Below are 17,339 nucleotides of genomic sequence, written 5' to 3' on the forward strand. Positions count from 1 at the left end.
TTGGGTTAAGTCGGCGAAGCACGTGGCGATTGCCGTCACAGAGTCCTAAATCCTATCGTGGCCTTAACCTGTCTGAGCTTACACGTGACAAGCATAGTTGCCACCTCCTAGGTACAAGTAAGGGACGCATCATGAAGGGGGGAGGGGGGAGAAGAAGGGTATCCCACAACACCAGGGGAGAACGCCACACGAAAGCATCAAGTCGAGCGACGTATTGTCCCGCAAGTGACAAAGCCCTGTGCGATTACAGCCCTGTGAAGGCAGCGACCGTCACTGAGCAATGCTCTTGACAGCTGCTGTCGTGGCAGGAGAGGGCGGCGGCGCTCCCCACGGCTCTCCTGAAGGAGCATTTCTCATCCATCGAGCAGCGATCGCCTACAATCACTGCAATGACTATTACTGTCCTGGGAAGATAGCAAGCAAACCCTTTGAGTCACACACGGCAGACCGACCTGCGGCCCCTGCTCTCCTTTTTCTCCCGGGTATCCTGGCGGACCCTGTGGCAGAGAGGAAAGGGTTTAATTTCTGCGCGAGTCGTCGCTATCCGGCCAGGTGGCACCGTGACAGATGATACGATACGATATAATACAATGCAACACGATGTGGATTCGCAATCGCATCATCTCTCAGAAACTATGGACGTTGTTTATTTTATAGCTTGAGAGAGAGAGAGATGGTCAATCAATCTAGATTGGAAACTTTCTTTTGAACTTTCTTTTTGTGTTTAGTTTGTTGCCCTTTGCCCCGCACCTCCGATAAGCACGGTTGGCTACGTACGGTTTCGAAAGAAGTTCAACTTGCATACACACATACGCAGACATATCACAGGCATAGGTAACAAGGGAGGTCTTGGCCCTAAACTTGAAACACGGGTAGGGAGTTCCAAAGGTAACATTTGCAAGCGTTGCTGACCTCAGAATCGATTTTAATCGATGCATAAGTAAGCCATTTCATTGCACATAAACACTGCGCAACAGAATAACGTTTGTAAGTAGGACAATGTAAGGAACACGATTATCGAGTATTTCCTGTTGAATGTATGTTTCGCCTTAACCTTAGCTGTGGTTTAACTGCTGCGTCACTGTTTCGGTACTTACATAATCTCCCTCCTCTCCCTGCAAAGGAAAAAGGGGAATTGAGATGTACGAATGGCTCAGGCAATAGACATTTGTACGAGTTGAAGGAGGGTTCGTGTGTGCGAGCAGACATGCGCGTGTGCGTGCACCTGTGGTAATTTACACAGGTGCAAGCATAGTGTGCATGCACGCGCCTGTGTGTGCGCGCATGCTGGCGTGTGCGCAAGTGCGTATGCGTGCATACGTGTGTGTTTAAAAAGGTGCCTTATTGGTTAGTGAATTGCAATACAAGCCCAACTACCAACCAAGGGTATAATTCCCGATAATTCACGATACCAGATGCAACAGGTTGTCTGAATCGCACACATTACACACAAAGTGCTTGCCACAGATGAACCACAATACCCGGCTGAGGATGACCGCAAACTCCCGTCACCCTCCACAGCAGCAGCTTTTGGATAGTCATCAGATAAAGAGGGTCACCGCATCGAGTGCTGTCAGATACGTTTCAGTGGCTGTCTGGAATAATCTTCCTTCAGATATTAGGAAGCCACTGGAGCTATGCACTTTTAAATCATCTATATTGACGAAGTCCTTTCTTTAAAACTTCTTTTGTGTATGGTTTGTTGTCCTTCCCCGGCACCTCCGATTAGCATGGTTGGCTACGTATGGTGCGAAAGAATTTCAATAGCCATACACAAGTAGGACAAGTAGTACCTCTGTTCTGTGTCTCCACATATAAATAAAACGTAGTTTTTAGTCCATCAGCCTATTGGCTATCCAGACATACTGTCAAGCAGCATTTGTTTAAGAAAACAAATTCTTGACCCATTTTAATTAACTTTTGGATCTCATCAGCAGGGTCCAGCTTGTTAAACCAAACATTTCTGGATTACCAGATGCAATTGGCAAGAAGACTTAAAATAAAATGCGGGTACCCCTAAAAGCGAGTCCGCGGCTAGCTTATATTTCACGTCAGCCACAATGCGAACAATGAGTCTGTGTACGCGTCCCATGGGTCAACTCGGCCCAAAACGTGCACCCGGTGTGACGAGCCCAACATCGGCAATGGGGGAGACAAAAGGCAGCTGGGCTTCAGTGACACCACCCCATTCTCGTGTGGATTAACAGGCACTCACTGAACACCATCGGCTGTTGTGTCTGGCGATGCGGGATGGGTGGTGGATTCGCATCGCTGAGCGGCGGTCTTACCGGCAAGCAGGCGGTGCACTCGCTCGGGTCTGGGATCACAGGAGGCTTCAAAACAACAACAACAACAATAACAACAAACGCAACGCAATTATTATAAATAGCGTGGTTTCTGGGTTATAAGACGTACTTTCCCTCCCCTCTCCATGCCCCACCTCACCCATATTTTCAAGCAAGAGTTGGGGCTGCACCTCGGAATGTGGTAGGTGTGATGGTGCACGAGACCGGATTTGTATAACTTTATTGCCACCAGGCACAAGGTTTGGGTGAGTCTCACTTTTCCGGAGCGTCTTGTACACCGGAGAGAATGCGGTATTGACATTTTGACATGGCACCTTTGCACTCACGGGCCTCAAAAGTGCTTTGCTTAAGTGATGTAATTAGCTGACCGAAAGCGCTGGGGCATTGGGGGTGGCCCGGTGGCTGAGAGGTCACAGCTCTGAGTTGGCGCTGCTGATAATCCCAGATTTAAATCCAGGTGGCCGCCTCAAATTAAACTGGGCTCTCAGGTGCAGGTAATGCGTCACCAGTGATGCATTACCTCCGACTTATTTCGGCAAGTCTCAAACGACGCGCAAAAAATGCGTGAAGGGCACAAGCTGTGCGTGTGAAAATCCATCAGCATTTCCTGAAGAAGTGCATTGTGGTCCTTTCGTCTGATGCCACCATCAGCAAATATCTGAACAAATGTGACCGACTTACAGCAGCAGTTGAACACACCGGCTTTCGCGACCTATATTATCCATAACGTGTTTTTTTGGATTCGATCGCGTAAATATAAATGTGTCGTTTACCCATCACCACCCGACGCAACCAAATTAGTAATCTTTGTCACGTAAACGGCAGCAACTACGAAGGTGAGCAGTTGACGCGGGGGTTCCCCCTCGGCAGAAAAACTAAAACCGGGCATCGGAGAAATGGCAACGAGCTGCCGATTCACGGCCGGGTGCAGGACAACAATGGGGGCATCTAAACTAAAAACTCAAACTAAAGAATTCTTTATTTTACCAGGTAAGGCCCACTGAGCTCTTTAGCTCTTTTTCAGAAGCGACCTGACCGGCCACACATGATCACTCAACGAAGTGGCTTATCATCACATGCAAATTATAGCAGACAAACACTCTTAAACGCATGTTGCTGATTCGACATGTGGAGGGAAAAACCGGAGGACCCGGAGAAAAATCCACACGACCACGGTGAGTAAGAGAGAACACGCAAGCTCCAAATATACAGCAGGCATCAGGGTCAAGATCGAACCCACGACCTACTGCATACCAGGCGAGGTAGTTAACATCTAGCCACTGTGATGATGATGATGATGATGAGCGAGAGAGCCACGCAAACTCCAAATATACAACAGGCATCAGGATCGGGATCGAACCCACGGCCTCCTGTATACCAGGCGAGGTAGTTAACATCTCCCAGCCACTGTGATGATGATGAGATAGAGAGAAACACGCAAACTCCAAATATAAAGCAGGGATCGTCAGGGATGCGATTGAACCCAAGACCTCCTGCATACCAGGCGAGGTAGTTAACATCTCCTAGCCACCGTGGCGCCCCACCTGCGGGGGGTCGATAGGGCCCGGTCCGACGGTGGCGACAGCGCACATGGTGTCCACCAGGTCCTCCTCGATGGAGCGGAAGGCCTCCAGCGTGTCGAGGTAGAAGACGCGGCTGCGGCCTGGCACCGTGCTGGGCTGCCTGCCGGCGATGAGCTCCAGCTGCCGGCGGTCGGCGTCCGCCGTGCCCACCGCGAACACCTGCACGCCTGTCGTCGTCATCGTCGTCGTTAACTTCGTCATCGTTATCATCGTCGTCATCATCATCGTCATTGTCATCATCATCGGCATTGTCGTCATCATCAGCCGCCACGATCGATCCGCTGCATGGTCCGCGGTGATATTGGTGGTGGTTCGCCCAGGCTGAAGCTCGGATTAATGCTAGAGCTGTGGCTAAGGTTTGAACTATAGCTAGGCCTAGGGCGAATGGGTTAAGAAGACTAGGGCTAAGTTTAACACGTAGGCTTTCGCGACCAATATTTCCAAAAATAGCCTGAAACGTCGTAATCGTATTGTTGTAAATGTTGTGGGTTTACTCGCCAACACACCAGTGTGCTGAAGTAGTAACTAGTTGGCACGCTTTGTTTACGTCACACACCTCACTAATTGGCTGTGTCGGGTGGTGGCGGGTTTAACAACACATTTATAATCGTGCAATCTAACCCAAAAACAACCTTTATTATGGACTATGGCTAAGGCTATGGGTATAGCTAGGGTCAGGGCTATAGCGAGGGCTAGGGCTATAGCTTGGGCTATGTCTCAGGCTGTGGCTAAGTCCATGGCTGGAGCCAAGGCCGTGGACTGGGAGTCGAACCCTGCGCGACGGCGTAGGCGGCCGGGCCGGAGAGGTCGTCTTGTGAGCGCCCGTCGGTGATGACGACGAGGATGCGTGGCACGCCGGCACGGGTGCCGCCCCCCGGTTGCAGCACCGACTGCAGGGCGTACTGGATGGCGCGGCCTGGACATCGCACAGAGACAGAGACACCCCGTGCAGCCTTCGTCCAGGCAGCTTGGGACAAGTGCTGTTAGCGAGCACCTACGAAGGCGGGCACGGCACAAGACAGGGAGCGGGTGGCCAGCACGCCGCACCAGGACGCTCTTTTTTAAGGTCGAGTTGACCTAGAGGAACCCGAGGACAGGTTTTAAATATTTGTCACTGCTATTGGTCATGTGTGAGAATCGAACTCAAGTCACCGGGTTCCTAGCGCAGTGCACTGATCCCAAAAATCAAAGAAAAAGATCCCCCATTTAGCCTTAACAGACTATTGGGGGCATGTGCTGTTAGCGAGCACCTATGAAGGCTGCCTTTGTCTCCCCAGTGGCGATGTTCACACACCACACCAGGTACTCATTTGAGGCTGAGTCGACCTAGGGGGAGGCCCAGAACCGGTTGAGATAATCGTCACCGGTGTTGGCCGTGAGCGAGAATCGAACTCGGGTCGCCGGATTCGTAGCGCGGGGCGCTAACCGCTACACCAGCGCTCCCCATACACACACACTCTCACAGGCACACACATGCGTGTACCTGTGTAAGTGTTTCCACCAAGGAACGGGATGGCTCTCAGCGTCTGCAGCAGGGAGTTGCGGTCCCTGAAACGCGTCAGTGGAATCTCTGTCTGTGGGCTGTCGCTGTATTTCACCACCGCCATCTGCACACGCACACAAACACGAGATGGTCTTGAAAAAAAAAAACAGTTCCCCCCCCCCTCCACCCCAGTTTTATCGCGATTGTGCTATCGACGGCATCTCATAAGACGAAGCATTCTTTCACATCCCTCGTAGAGCAATGCAACCCGTCTTGTCAGAGGAGGGCCCACCGAAGCGGATATCACAGAGCTACCCCTGAGATCCCTGCAAGTGAACTCTGGTCCACCCAGCAGAGGGCAGCCCTTTTCACTCGCGCTCAATGTACGAGTCATGTTCATTTCATGGAAGTGAAACCGATACTTTGAATTCTCAGAGCTGGAATTTAGCCGACTTAAGCGCGGAACCAAATTTATTTCGTGTGACGGTATTTTGAGTGAACAAAATGCTCTGCACTTGAACACCCGGTGTGATCACAGGCGGCTGTCTGGATACGACCCCAGGACCTCAGCAGTGCCAGCTCAGCCGCTCTGACCACTGAGCCACCTCCTCAGAGGGTTCCAAAACAAGCGGAGAGTATTGGGTGTCCCGTGCGGTGTCACCCCCCCCACCCTGACCCCCCCCCCCGCCCCCCATCACACCACATCACCTGCGTGGAGTCTGGCCCAATACGGGGAAAGTAGGACACCACCCGGAACACAAACTCCTTGATGCGGTTGAACTTTCGGCCGATGCTCCCCGACCCGTCCAGGAGGAACACCATGTCAGCCCGGGCGCGGTTGCACACTGCCGGGAAATCGCACGTCACCACGGTCTGGTTTTCCCAGGGTCGTCCCCTTTTCGAGGCTTCCCCAGACATTAAGAGTCCCGATTTTTTTCGTTCAGTTACACAATAATGACTCAGCCGCTCAAGGCAACGGCGTTTCAGAATTTTTAATTTGTCCTGCGGAAATCCGATGAGCTACGGAGCTCTTTATCGTAGACGAGAATTTCGGCGGAGGGCTTCTCAGCGCTTCGTGCCGTGCTCGTCGCCACCACTGATATCCTCTTCTCACCCCCACCCCCCCAACCCCCAAATGTGTGCAGATACTACTGGCTTGTACCTCGAAGTTCATTAGATATATTTTATTTCACCCTCCATCCATGACTGCAACTATCAAAACTCTAAATAAAGTCTCAATAAGTGGAAAATCAATCTAGATTTGAAGTTTTCGTGACTGCAGGGATCAATACTCTTTGGTGCTTTCGGTAAAGTCACGTAGGTAGAAAATGTAATAAATTAAGTGGAAAATCGTGTATTTCTGGATAATGGATGGAACAACAATTGATGAAACAATAATTAGATTGATCATACTGGTTCAGAAGGCTCTCATAATTTAGTTGATGGACAAACAGACAAATGGATAAATGGACAAATGGAACGCCGGGGTTTTTTAAAATCATAGATGTCCAGCAGGGGCGGGTCAGAATTTACATGGATTTCTCTCCTCTTATGGTGTTGTGAGATATTCTCCTTCCCATTTAATGTCCCGTTTTTTTTCTACCTCAGGAGGTGGCAACTCTACTTGTCACGTGCCAGCTCGGACAAGCTAAGGCTATGCTACATCTGGACAAATTTAGGGTACAATCATCACAATCATGCGTATTCGTGGATTCTGCAACGTGCGTTTGCCCTTACGTATCGACATCATTTGGAGATTGAAACGGAAGGGTTGCCCATTCCTTTCTCAATAATTTTGGCACTGGGTTTCACCTCCAGGTGTCAGGCAACCCGTTGCTCAATTTGGCCATCTTTTCTACAGTGATGGTCCCGAAGATCGAAGCAAAACCTCACTCTGACGTTTGGTCGGTCACGAATCATCCCTCGTGAAAGCCACCGTGCCCCCAGTATTACCGACCGAGCGGATGCATTCAAACGCCGTCAACCTCGGTTTGAGAGAGCGCTGACGACTCGAGTCGCTCAAATGTTGGCGGCGTTGGCGCGGCGGAGAGACGGCGGTTCTGGCGGCGTACCGGTTCTCTCGGTGACGGCGGTGGCTGGGCCTTGGCGCTGCCCAAAGAAGGGCTTGATGGTGAAGAGGTAGGCTCGGCCGGCTTGCAGGGAGCCCGCCTGGTACGACTCCACCTCGGGGGGCAAGCGAACCTCCCTCTGCCCGTTGACGCCTGCGCTCGCTACGAACGGGACGGACGGCGGCGGCGGTGGTGGCGGTGGTCAATGGCGGCGGTTGTCGCCAAGTTGGACAAGATTCAACGAGATAGAGTAGAGCGGACAAAGCAAACAAACGTGGGAGAAAACGCGAAAAAACGACGACGTCACGGGACGGCGGTCACCTGACATGGGGCGCCAGCTGAGCAGGTAGCCCGTGGCCCCTGGCAGGGAGCTCCACGTGACGCGCACCGCCTCGTCCGTCACGTCCGACGTCTGCAGGAAGCGCACCTTGGGCAGGTCGACTGCGACGGGAGGACGCCAGGGCGTTAGACGCGGGCACCGTGCGTGGAGAGCCCGCGGCTGCGCTGGGCCGACGAGTGCCCGTTTGGCACCCACGTTCGTTTCGGTGAACCGTGAGGGCAGCGGTGCAGCCCTGCGACGTCCCGCGGCACGGCCTGGCGGAAGGGCTTGCGCCTGAAGGGAGGCTCCGAGCCTGAACGTTTGTTATTGCAGCGCGCTCTCCGTCAGTCCGGCCCCGTCACGAATGCCTCCCGCGCTAATTTCGAAATGGCGACGCCGCTTATAAGCCCGTTACAAAAACCGGCTCGGGCTCGAGCGAGCACGGGTCGCGAACATCCGCTGGGAAAACTCCGTCCGGGGTCTGTCCAGCCGGAGATGGCGATGGTTCTTGCACGTGGGTAGCATCGGCAGATCGACCGTGGGCCGCGGATCGTAGACGGTGTCGACTGGGGTCCACGAACGGCCGCTTCGTACTTACGGCGCTGCTGCAGAGCCCCACTAGGGGAGTATTTGGCCTACTCTTTGACGCTGGCCAGAATCAATTTGGGGTGTCAATTCATTTCAGGATTTGAACCTAATTGGTATCTGAATCCACGTGGTATTTGAATCCATTGGTAATGATTCTGTATACTAAAATGCTTTGATACTTTGACGTTTTTTTGGGGAGGGTTTTCTGAATGTCGCCGCGAGGTCTGTACATTTAAGCGTGGAATGCGCACGCGGACGCACACACTTGCAATGCATTCTGTGGGAGTGAGTGTGGGAGTGAGTGAGGGGGAGAGCGAGTGGGAGCATGAGACTCACGTGTGCGCAGCGTGACGCTGGCGGCGCGTCCCTCACGCTCCTCGAGCAGTGCAGCCACTTTGACGACATAGTCGGTGCTCTCGCGCAGGCCCTCGATGGCGTACGTGCTCACGTCCGCACGCACGTTACGTGTGATCTCCACTCCGCCTGCCACAGCACCGCGATACATCACGCTCAACACCGCACCACGGTACGCCACACGCAACACAGCACCACACTCCACACTGCACTACACCGCACCACACCACACTCCACACTGCACACTGCACTAAACCGCACCACTCCACACTGCACACTGCACTAAACCGCAACACACCACTCCACACTGCACTATACTGCACCACACCACACCACACGACACCGCGTCACACCACACCATACCACACGACACTACACCGCGTTACTTCACACTCCGCACCGCAACACACCACATTTCACCACACACCACATTTCACCACACTCCGCCCCACTTTACACCACACTCCAAACCGCACCTCATCGCTATACACCACACTCCACACCGTACCGCATTACACCACACTCCGCACCGCACCACGTTACACCACACTCCGCACCGCAACACACCACATTTCACCACACTCCGCACCACGCTACACCACACTCCAAACCGCACCTCATCGCTATACCACACTCCACACCGCACCACGTTACACCACACTCCGCACTGCACCACGTTACACCACACTCCGCACTGCACCACGTTACACCCACACTCCACACCGCATTACACCACACTCCGCACCGCACCACGTTACACCACACTCCGCACTGCACCACGTTACACCCACACTCCACACCGCATTACACCACACTCCGCACCGCACCACGTTACACCACACTCCGCACTGCACCACGTTACACCACACTCCGCACCACGTTACACCACACTCCACACCGCATTACACCACACTCCGCACCGCACCACGTTACACCACACTGTGCACCGCGTTACACCACACTGCGCACCACGTTACACCACACTGTGCACCACACCATACCACACTCCACACCGCACCGCGTTACACCACACTGCGCACCGCGTTACACCACACTGCGCACCACGTTACACCACACTGTGCACCACACCATACCACACTCCACACCGCACCGTGTTACACCACACTGTGCACCACACCATACCACACTCCACACCGCACCGCGTTGCACCACACCTCTTAGATGCGAGTCTGACTCTCGGATAATTCACTCGTTACGCGGAGAGACGGACAGAAAGGGATTTGTTTCATCACCATAAATTAAAATAACATTTAGGCCCCATCAGCCATAAACTTCCGTGAGCAACGTTTTCCTCCTGGAATATACTTACCCACATTTTCTTGACGGGACGTCACGCGTATCTTAAAACTTGCAAAACCTAGAGCCCTTTGTCAATCCACCGCTGGATGGAAGCCTCTACACAAATCTGTCAGTTACGACGTTTGGTTGACCAGACTAGGGCGGCAAAAATTTAACTCGCGAGCGTGAGCATTGAGCCGAGTTTCAACCACAGTCTTAGCTGCACATTCGTGAGTTGATGGTCTCAGCTCTGTCAGCGATGACTGCACCCACAGCAACAACAACAACAACGTACGTACGCTGAATTTCTTTCGCACCGTACGTAGCCAACCGTGCTATTCGGCAGTGCAGGGGCGAAGGGCGATAAACTAAACACACAAAAGCAGTTCTCCAGAAATGAGTTTGTCGATCTAGATTCATAGTGCAAAGCTCCAGTGGCTTCCTAATGTCGGAAGTAAGAGCGTTCCAGACGGCCGCAGAATCGTCACATTAAATCAGCTTTGCCACTCCACGCCTTCGATGACTGACAAACTAATTTCTTTAAGAACTGCTTTTTTGTGCTTAGTTTGTTGATCTCCTCCCCCCCGCCGGCACCTCCGGCTCGCGCGGTTGGCTACGCGCGGTGCGAAAATAACGTCAACGCACGTGCGCACGTGCATGCTGGGAGAAATAACGAACACCGCGGGGCGCGAGATGAAACGTTCCACCGCGGCGTGCGGGCAACAACAACAACAACAAACAAACGGGGCCTCTCACCGGCGACTGGCACCCAGGTGACGGCGTAGCCGCGGACGCGGGGAGAGCCGCCCCAGGTGACGCGAGCGCTGTCCCGCGACACGTCCGACACGCGCAGGTCCCGCACCACCTCCTCGTCCCCCTCAAACGAGCCCGACGCTGCCAAAGTGGACGTCGGTCATCGTCGTGGGTTTTGCCTCGCCTGGCATGCAGGAGGTCGGGCGTGGGTTCGATCCCGACCCTGACGCCCGCTGTATATTTGTGTGATCGCGTGGATTTTTGTCTGCGGATCCTCCGATTTTTCCCTCCACATTTAGAAACCTGCGTTTTAGAGTATTTGGTTGCTATAAATTTCCACGTGATAAGCCACTTCATTGAGCTATCATTTGTGGCCAGGCTGATTCTGAAAAAGAGCTACATAGTAGCTCAGTGGGCCTTACTCTTTATTACTTTATTGTTTCCCTTCTACGTGACTTTACCGAAAGAACCAATAATATGAATATTATGGGACCTCCTTTGCCAGTACCAACAAAACAGGTGTTAAGATGTTAAAACACCAAACTTAAACCTTTTACAAAAAATAATGTCTGCATATATTATAAGAGTATGTTTTTGTTTGCATTCTGTATTGTGGTTACTGCAGACATGATTCCTTGTAAAAGGTTTCAGTTTAGTGTTTTAACATCTTAACACCTGTTTTGTTGCCAGAAAAAAGGGGAAAACCTGTTCTCAAAAGAAAATCATTTTAATAGTTTTAGTCATCATCATCATTACAATCACCATCACCATCATCAGCAGCTGTAACAAAAACACTGCTGTCTCGGTCACTGGGTTTTCTTGATTTGTAGAGATGCTTTGACACAACAACAACAACAACCGCCATTCGCCACTAAGTGGCGGTTACATCACCACGACGCTTGTGCCAGGCCATGTGCACCTTAAGGCCACGTGAAGTGTCGAACGCCCGCTGGCAGGAGGTCACGGGGCAGACCCAGGTGCCACGAGTCGACTGACTGAGATGACTGGCTGATGCACCACCTGTGCCCCCTACTGTGCCAACCCGCTGTGCTTTAGCCACCCGGCGCTCCGCTCGTTGTTGTGAGCGTCGCTCCTCCGCCCTCCGTTGTTGTTGGAGGGCGACTGCCTCCAACTGCCCAGTAGCAGCGTCCTTCACGAGCCTCCTCCACAGAGGCCGATCTTGACACCGCTGGTACCAGTCATCGGCAAGTCCACTCAGCTCCACATCCTCCTGTACCACATCACTCCATCTCTTCTCTAGCCCGTACCGCGCCCGTTTAGCCGCCCTCAATCCGGCCGAACAAAAGCTGTTTCAGCATGCGGTGGCTGCTTTGACACAGGCACTCATAGAGATGCATTGAAGACGTGAGCCACGGCGGTGGGACCGTGGTCGTGCACCCCAAACTGTGGACCCTGTAAGTAAAGCCATGGAGAGGAAGGCTCACTCTGGGATTCAGGGGTCGCATGCTGGCTCTTTAAGGGCTGCCTCGTGACGTTATTTACGAAGGACCATAGTGTCGTAGTCACCGTCTCGGATTCACCATCTCGTATTCACCGTATCGTATTCACTGTCTCGTATTCACTGTCTCCGAATTCACCGTCTCGTATTCACCGTATTCACCCACAGTGCATTGCGGCTCTTGAAATGTAGACTTTTTTGCTTGACCAAATTCGAAAAAAAAATGTCTGCTCCTTGTTATTTTCGTTGCTGACCCCCCTGATCAAGCTCCTTCCAACAACGGAGGAGTCGGAGGAGTAAGCGAGAAGATACGAATTCTCTCCCTCACTCTCCCTGCTCAAGGCCCCCACGTCGTGGCCAGCAGCAGGCCTCGACGCCGGGCTCTCACCGGTGGACTGAGTGATGACGAATGAGGGCCCGTCCAGGCGGCCATAGATGCCCAGCAGGCTGATGGTGTAGAGCGTGCCCTCCCGCAGGCCGGGGATCCGGAACGACGTCGCACTCCTCTCCAGCAGTACACTGTCCTCTGGGCCCATCTCTGCCGAGTGGACAGACCGCCAATGTCATCGTCATCATCGTCGTCGTCATCATCGATGATCGTCGATATTGCCGCGATGAATGCCATGATCGGTCAGTGCCGTGATCATTACCAATGTCGCAATGATTATTGTGGTCATCGTTGTTGTCACGATCAATCTGTTTTAATGTCAATGATCATCATCATCACCACGATCATCAATATCGACATAATCATCACTACCGTCATCATTATTGCCATCATAACTGGCATCAGCGGCGTTGTCATGTTTATCATCAGCATCAGACATCATTGTAACTACCATCATCATTATTATCATCATCACCATGATATCCTCATTTTGTGATGAAGCTCCCATCTGCAGAAGAAGCTGTCAAGCTCCCAGCATGTGCAGCGAAACGTCGGACATCGTGCCGAAGACGCAACGCAGACGCCGTCAGCCCTCGCCACTGGCCACACTCACCATCCCTCACCAGACACTGGCCACACTCACCATCCCTCACCAGACAATGGCCACACTCACCATCCCTCACCAGACAATGGCCACACTCACCATCCCTCACCAGACAATGGCCACACTCACCATCCCTCACCAGACAATGGCCACACTCACCATCCCTCACCAGACACTGGCCACACTCACCATCCCTCACCACACACTGGCCACACTCACCATCCCTCACCACACACTGACCGCACTCACCATCTCTCACCACACACTGGCCACACTCACCATCCCTCACCACACACTGGCCACACTCACCATCCCTCACCACACACTGGTCACACTCACCATCCCTCACCACACAATGGCCACACTCACCATCCCTCACCACACACTGGCCACACTCACCATCCCTCACCACACACTGGCCACACTCACCATCCCTCACCACACACTGACCGCACTCACCATCTCTCACCACACACTGGCCACACTCACCATTCCTCATTCACCAGATGCACGTCGCCCGTGGTGCTGCCACCCCCCGCCCGCTCCCTCCCCCTGACCCCCTCCTCCCCCCCACTCAACCCCATCCCCCCCCTCCTCCCTCCAGTCCCCCCCCCCGTGTACCTGTGCCCCCACCCCCCGTGTACCTGTGCCCCCCCCCCCGTGTACCTGTACCCCCCCCCGTGTACTTGTGCCCCCCTCCCCGTGTACCTGTGCCCCCCTCCCCGTGTACCTGTACCCCCCCCGTGTACCTGTGCCCCCCCATGTACCTGTGCCCCCCCGTGTACCTGTGCCCCCCCCCCGTGTACCTGTGCCTGCCCCCCCCGTGTACCTGTGCCTGCCCCCCCCCGTGTACCTGTGCCTGCCCCCCCCGTGTACCTGTGCCCCCCCCGTGTACCTGTGCCCCCCCCCGTGTACCTGTGCCCCCCCCGTGTACCTGTGCCCCCCGCCGTGTACCTGTGCCCCCCCTCGTGTACCTGTGGCCCCCCCGTGTACCTGTGCCCCCCTCCCCGTGTACCTGTACCCCCCCGTGTACCTGTGCCCCCCCGTGTACCTGTGCCCCCCCCCCGTGTACCTGTGCGTCCCCAGATGAGGCGGTACCCCGTGACCCCGACGGCGCGGCTCCAGGCGAGGCTGATGGAGCTGCGAGCGGTGTCCACGACACGCACGTCCGGAACGTACAGGAACCCCGCTGCCGGGAACACGCGACGGCAACGACGACGACGATGACGACAACGATGACGACGACGACGATGACAACGATGACGACGACAACAATGACGACGACGACAACGACGATGACAATTACTACAATGACGACAACGATGACGACAATGACAACGACGATGACAATTACTACAATGACGACAACGATGACGACGACGACAACAATGATGACGACAACGACGACAACGATGATGACGATGACGACGACTACGATGACAACGATGACGACGATGATGACAATTACTACGATGACGACAACGACGACAATGATGACAACAACGATGACGACGACGACAACGATGATGACGATGACGACGACTACGATGACAACGATGACGACGATGACAACAACGATGACAATTACTACGATGACGACAACGACGACAATGATGACGACAACGATGACGACGACGACAACGATGACGACAAAAACGACGACGACGATGACGACAACGACGACAATGACGGTTTCACTATTTCTGCTTAACGATCGTCCAATCAGCTTTGCGAGGTTCGAATACGAACACGGGCATCGAGACGCCTCGCATACAACGTTGAGATTGTAGTCGGCTATACCCTCCTGAGTGAGTACGCGCGTGTGTAAGTCGAACTGCTTTCGCGCCGTACGTAGCCAATCGTGATGACCCGGATGGTGCGACGTGTGTGACATTTTATTTTTTAAGAATTCAATTTGTGTTCTTGGGTATGATGGCAGCAATGTTGTTCAGGAGCTCGATGCCAGCGTTGAGGTCTGCTGGCCACGCCGAGAGGGCTTCAGGGAAGAGAGTCGGTGTAGTGTCGCTGTTTCTCCTCCTCCGCCGTTGAAGACGCGCACAGAGGGTTTTACTCCGTGGTCCACAATTGAGGTTGCATGGTCACAGCAGCATTACTGTAGCTTGTGTAATACAACTCTATGGGTCTCTGTGTCTCCATGTATCTCTCTGAGCAATGACCGACTGTGATAAAAAAATCGGCCAAGGCATTTGTAAACACACCGGCCCAAAGTCGTGATACGGAGTAGCTGTACTCTTTGATTCTATTCGGTAAAGTCACGTAGGTAAAAAATAAAATAACAAAAATCACGACGTTTCGGCCACAACACAAGTGGCCTTCATCAGGTGAAGGGACCGTGCTGTCATGAGGACAGCGTTGGAGTGAAAACAGCCAAGCCCAGGTCGCGTCCTTTAAGCTGTGTGGGAGGAAGCAAAACGCTTGACAAAGGAATTAGCATAAAAATGAGCACGATATACGTAGGAGGTGCATGGGCCATGATGGACCAGGAGCGGGTGGAGACCATGACGGACCAGCAGCGAGGGGGAGTAGAGTGAGTGAGTGGAGTGAGTGAGTGAGTGAGTGGAGTGAGTGAGTGAGTGGAGTGAGTGAGTGGAGTGAGTGAGTGGAGTGAGTGAGTGAGTGGAGTGGGTAGAGTGAGTAAGTGGAGTGAGTGGAGTGAGTGAGTAGAGTGAGTGGAGCGAGTGAGTGGAGTGAGTGGAGTGAGTGGAGTGAGTGAGTGGAGTGAGTGAGTGAGTGGAGTGAGTGAGTGGCCGAAACGTCGTGATTTTTGTTGTTTTATTTTTTACCTACGTGACTTTACCGAATAGAACCAAAGAGTATGGATCCTTGCAGTCACGAAAGCTTCAAATCTAGAACGGATTTGCTGCTCGATCTCGCGACGTGACGGCGTGTGAGCGTGATGTTTGCCGTGTGATCTCGTTGGCCCATTTGGGCTGGCTCCAAGAAACAAATGGGCTGGAGAGGATTAATAATTTTACATATTTGTTTTTTTAACACTGATCACATTTGCAATTTCCCCACAAGGACCGGCCCACCATCCCTGGGAAAGGACCGGCCCACTGGGCATTTGCTCCACGGTAGCGAGATGTCGTCTGCCAGCATCCCGCATCCGGCCCCTCCCCCTTCTCCCCACCCGCCCCTGCCGCCCCCCCGGCTCACCGGTGGTGACGATGTTGGTGACGGAGACGCCCTGGAAGCCGTCGTAGATGGGGTAGAGAGACACGGCATACTCCGTGTCGTGCACCAGGCCCGTGATCTCGTACGAGGTGGTGCCCAGCGCCAGCGTCACCTCGCGCGCCTGGTCCCGGCCCTCAAACTCTGCCGCGCGCGGGCGCGCAAACGCAAACATTCCCCCGTTCAGCCTCTCCGCAAACAGATGGCGATGAAAAAAAAACCACAAGACTGGGCTTTACCCTATTCTTTGGTTCTTTCGGTAAAGTCACGTCGGTAGAAAAACATAATAATAAAAATAAAGTGAATAGAAATACCACGACGTTTTTATTCACGTTATTTTTTATTTGTATTACAATTGTTTCTATCTACGTGACTTTACCGAAAGAACCAACGAATATTAATTCCTGCAGTGACGAAAGTTTAAAGTTAGGCTTTACCCTGACTGCCAATAAAACGGGCGTTAAGACCTTCACACACCAAATAGACACCTTTCGCGAGGCATCAAGTCTGCATTAGCCACACGTACTTTGCGGAAAAAACATGCAAGCAAACATGCTCTGATCTTAACAGCTGTTTCACTGCCAGAAAAGGGTAAAGCCTATTCTTTTTTTCCCCATCATTTTGATACTGGCAAAAAAGGTCCCATGAAACAGTTGACGATTAGTCCATTTGCTATACTGCCTTACCTCGGCGAGCCAGGGCATGGCAACTCGACGGCCACTGGAAGCGAGTTTTTTGGCAACGTTTGTGCGGTGATTCACCAACCTTCGCTGCCTCCACAGTGCTGGATTACAGGCAGCCGCATGCGTAGCCACCACCGGCCGGCCGGCTTAGCCGTGGATGGAAACTTAACTCAAGTCACCGGGTTCAGATCTCTGTGCGTGTGTGGCAGTGTGCCTGCTTGCACGTACAAGTGTGTGCGTGTGTGTGGGTGAGCGGTAG

At 53.2% G+C, this 17,339-nt stretch overlaps 1 protein-coding gene across 2 annotated transcripts in view; it reads right to left on the reverse strand.

Annotated features, from left to right (window-relative positions):
• Nucleotides 1-17,339, reverse strand: part of LOC116952812 (uncharacterized) — a 151,999-nt gene that overhangs the window by 108,545 nt on the left and 26,115 nt on the right. For both annotated transcript variants that reach the window (XM_076074443.1, XM_032972481.2), the window contains exons 9-22: nucleotides 16,383-16,541; nucleotides 14,278-14,394; nucleotides 12,602-12,751; nucleotides 10,758-10,895; nucleotides 8,685-8,831; nucleotides 7,763-7,882; nucleotides 7,445-7,603; nucleotides 6,081-6,217; nucleotides 5,373-5,496; nucleotides 4,662-4,805; nucleotides 3,851-4,056; nucleotides 2,289-2,333; nucleotides 1,098-1,115; nucleotides 453-497 (exon numbers count right to left, since the gene is read on the reverse strand). In XM_076074443.1, the coding sequence (XP_075930558.1) occupies nucleotides 453-497; nucleotides 1,098-1,115; nucleotides 2,289-2,333; nucleotides 3,851-4,056; nucleotides 4,662-4,805; nucleotides 5,373-5,496; nucleotides 6,081-6,217; nucleotides 7,445-7,603; nucleotides 7,763-7,882; nucleotides 8,685-8,831; nucleotides 10,758-10,895; nucleotides 12,602-12,751; nucleotides 14,278-14,394; nucleotides 16,383-16,541 (1,709 nt within the window). The remainder of the gene's footprint in view (nucleotides 1-452; nucleotides 498-1,097; nucleotides 1,116-2,288; nucleotides 2,334-3,850; nucleotides 4,057-4,661; nucleotides 4,806-5,372; nucleotides 5,497-6,080; nucleotides 6,218-7,444; nucleotides 7,604-7,762; nucleotides 7,883-8,684; nucleotides 8,832-10,757; nucleotides 10,896-12,601; nucleotides 12,752-14,277; nucleotides 14,395-16,382; nucleotides 16,542-17,339) is intronic.

The sequence above is a fragment of the Petromyzon marinus genome, chromosome 48 (genome assembly GCF_048934315.1).
Source record: "Petromyzon marinus isolate PM22_M1 ecotype Great Lakes invasive population chromosome 48, UKy_Petmar_22M1.pri1.0, whole genome shotgun sequence".
Taxonomy (NCBI): domain Eukaryota; kingdom Metazoa; phylum Chordata; class Hyperoartia; order Petromyzontiformes; family Petromyzontidae; genus Petromyzon; species Petromyzon marinus.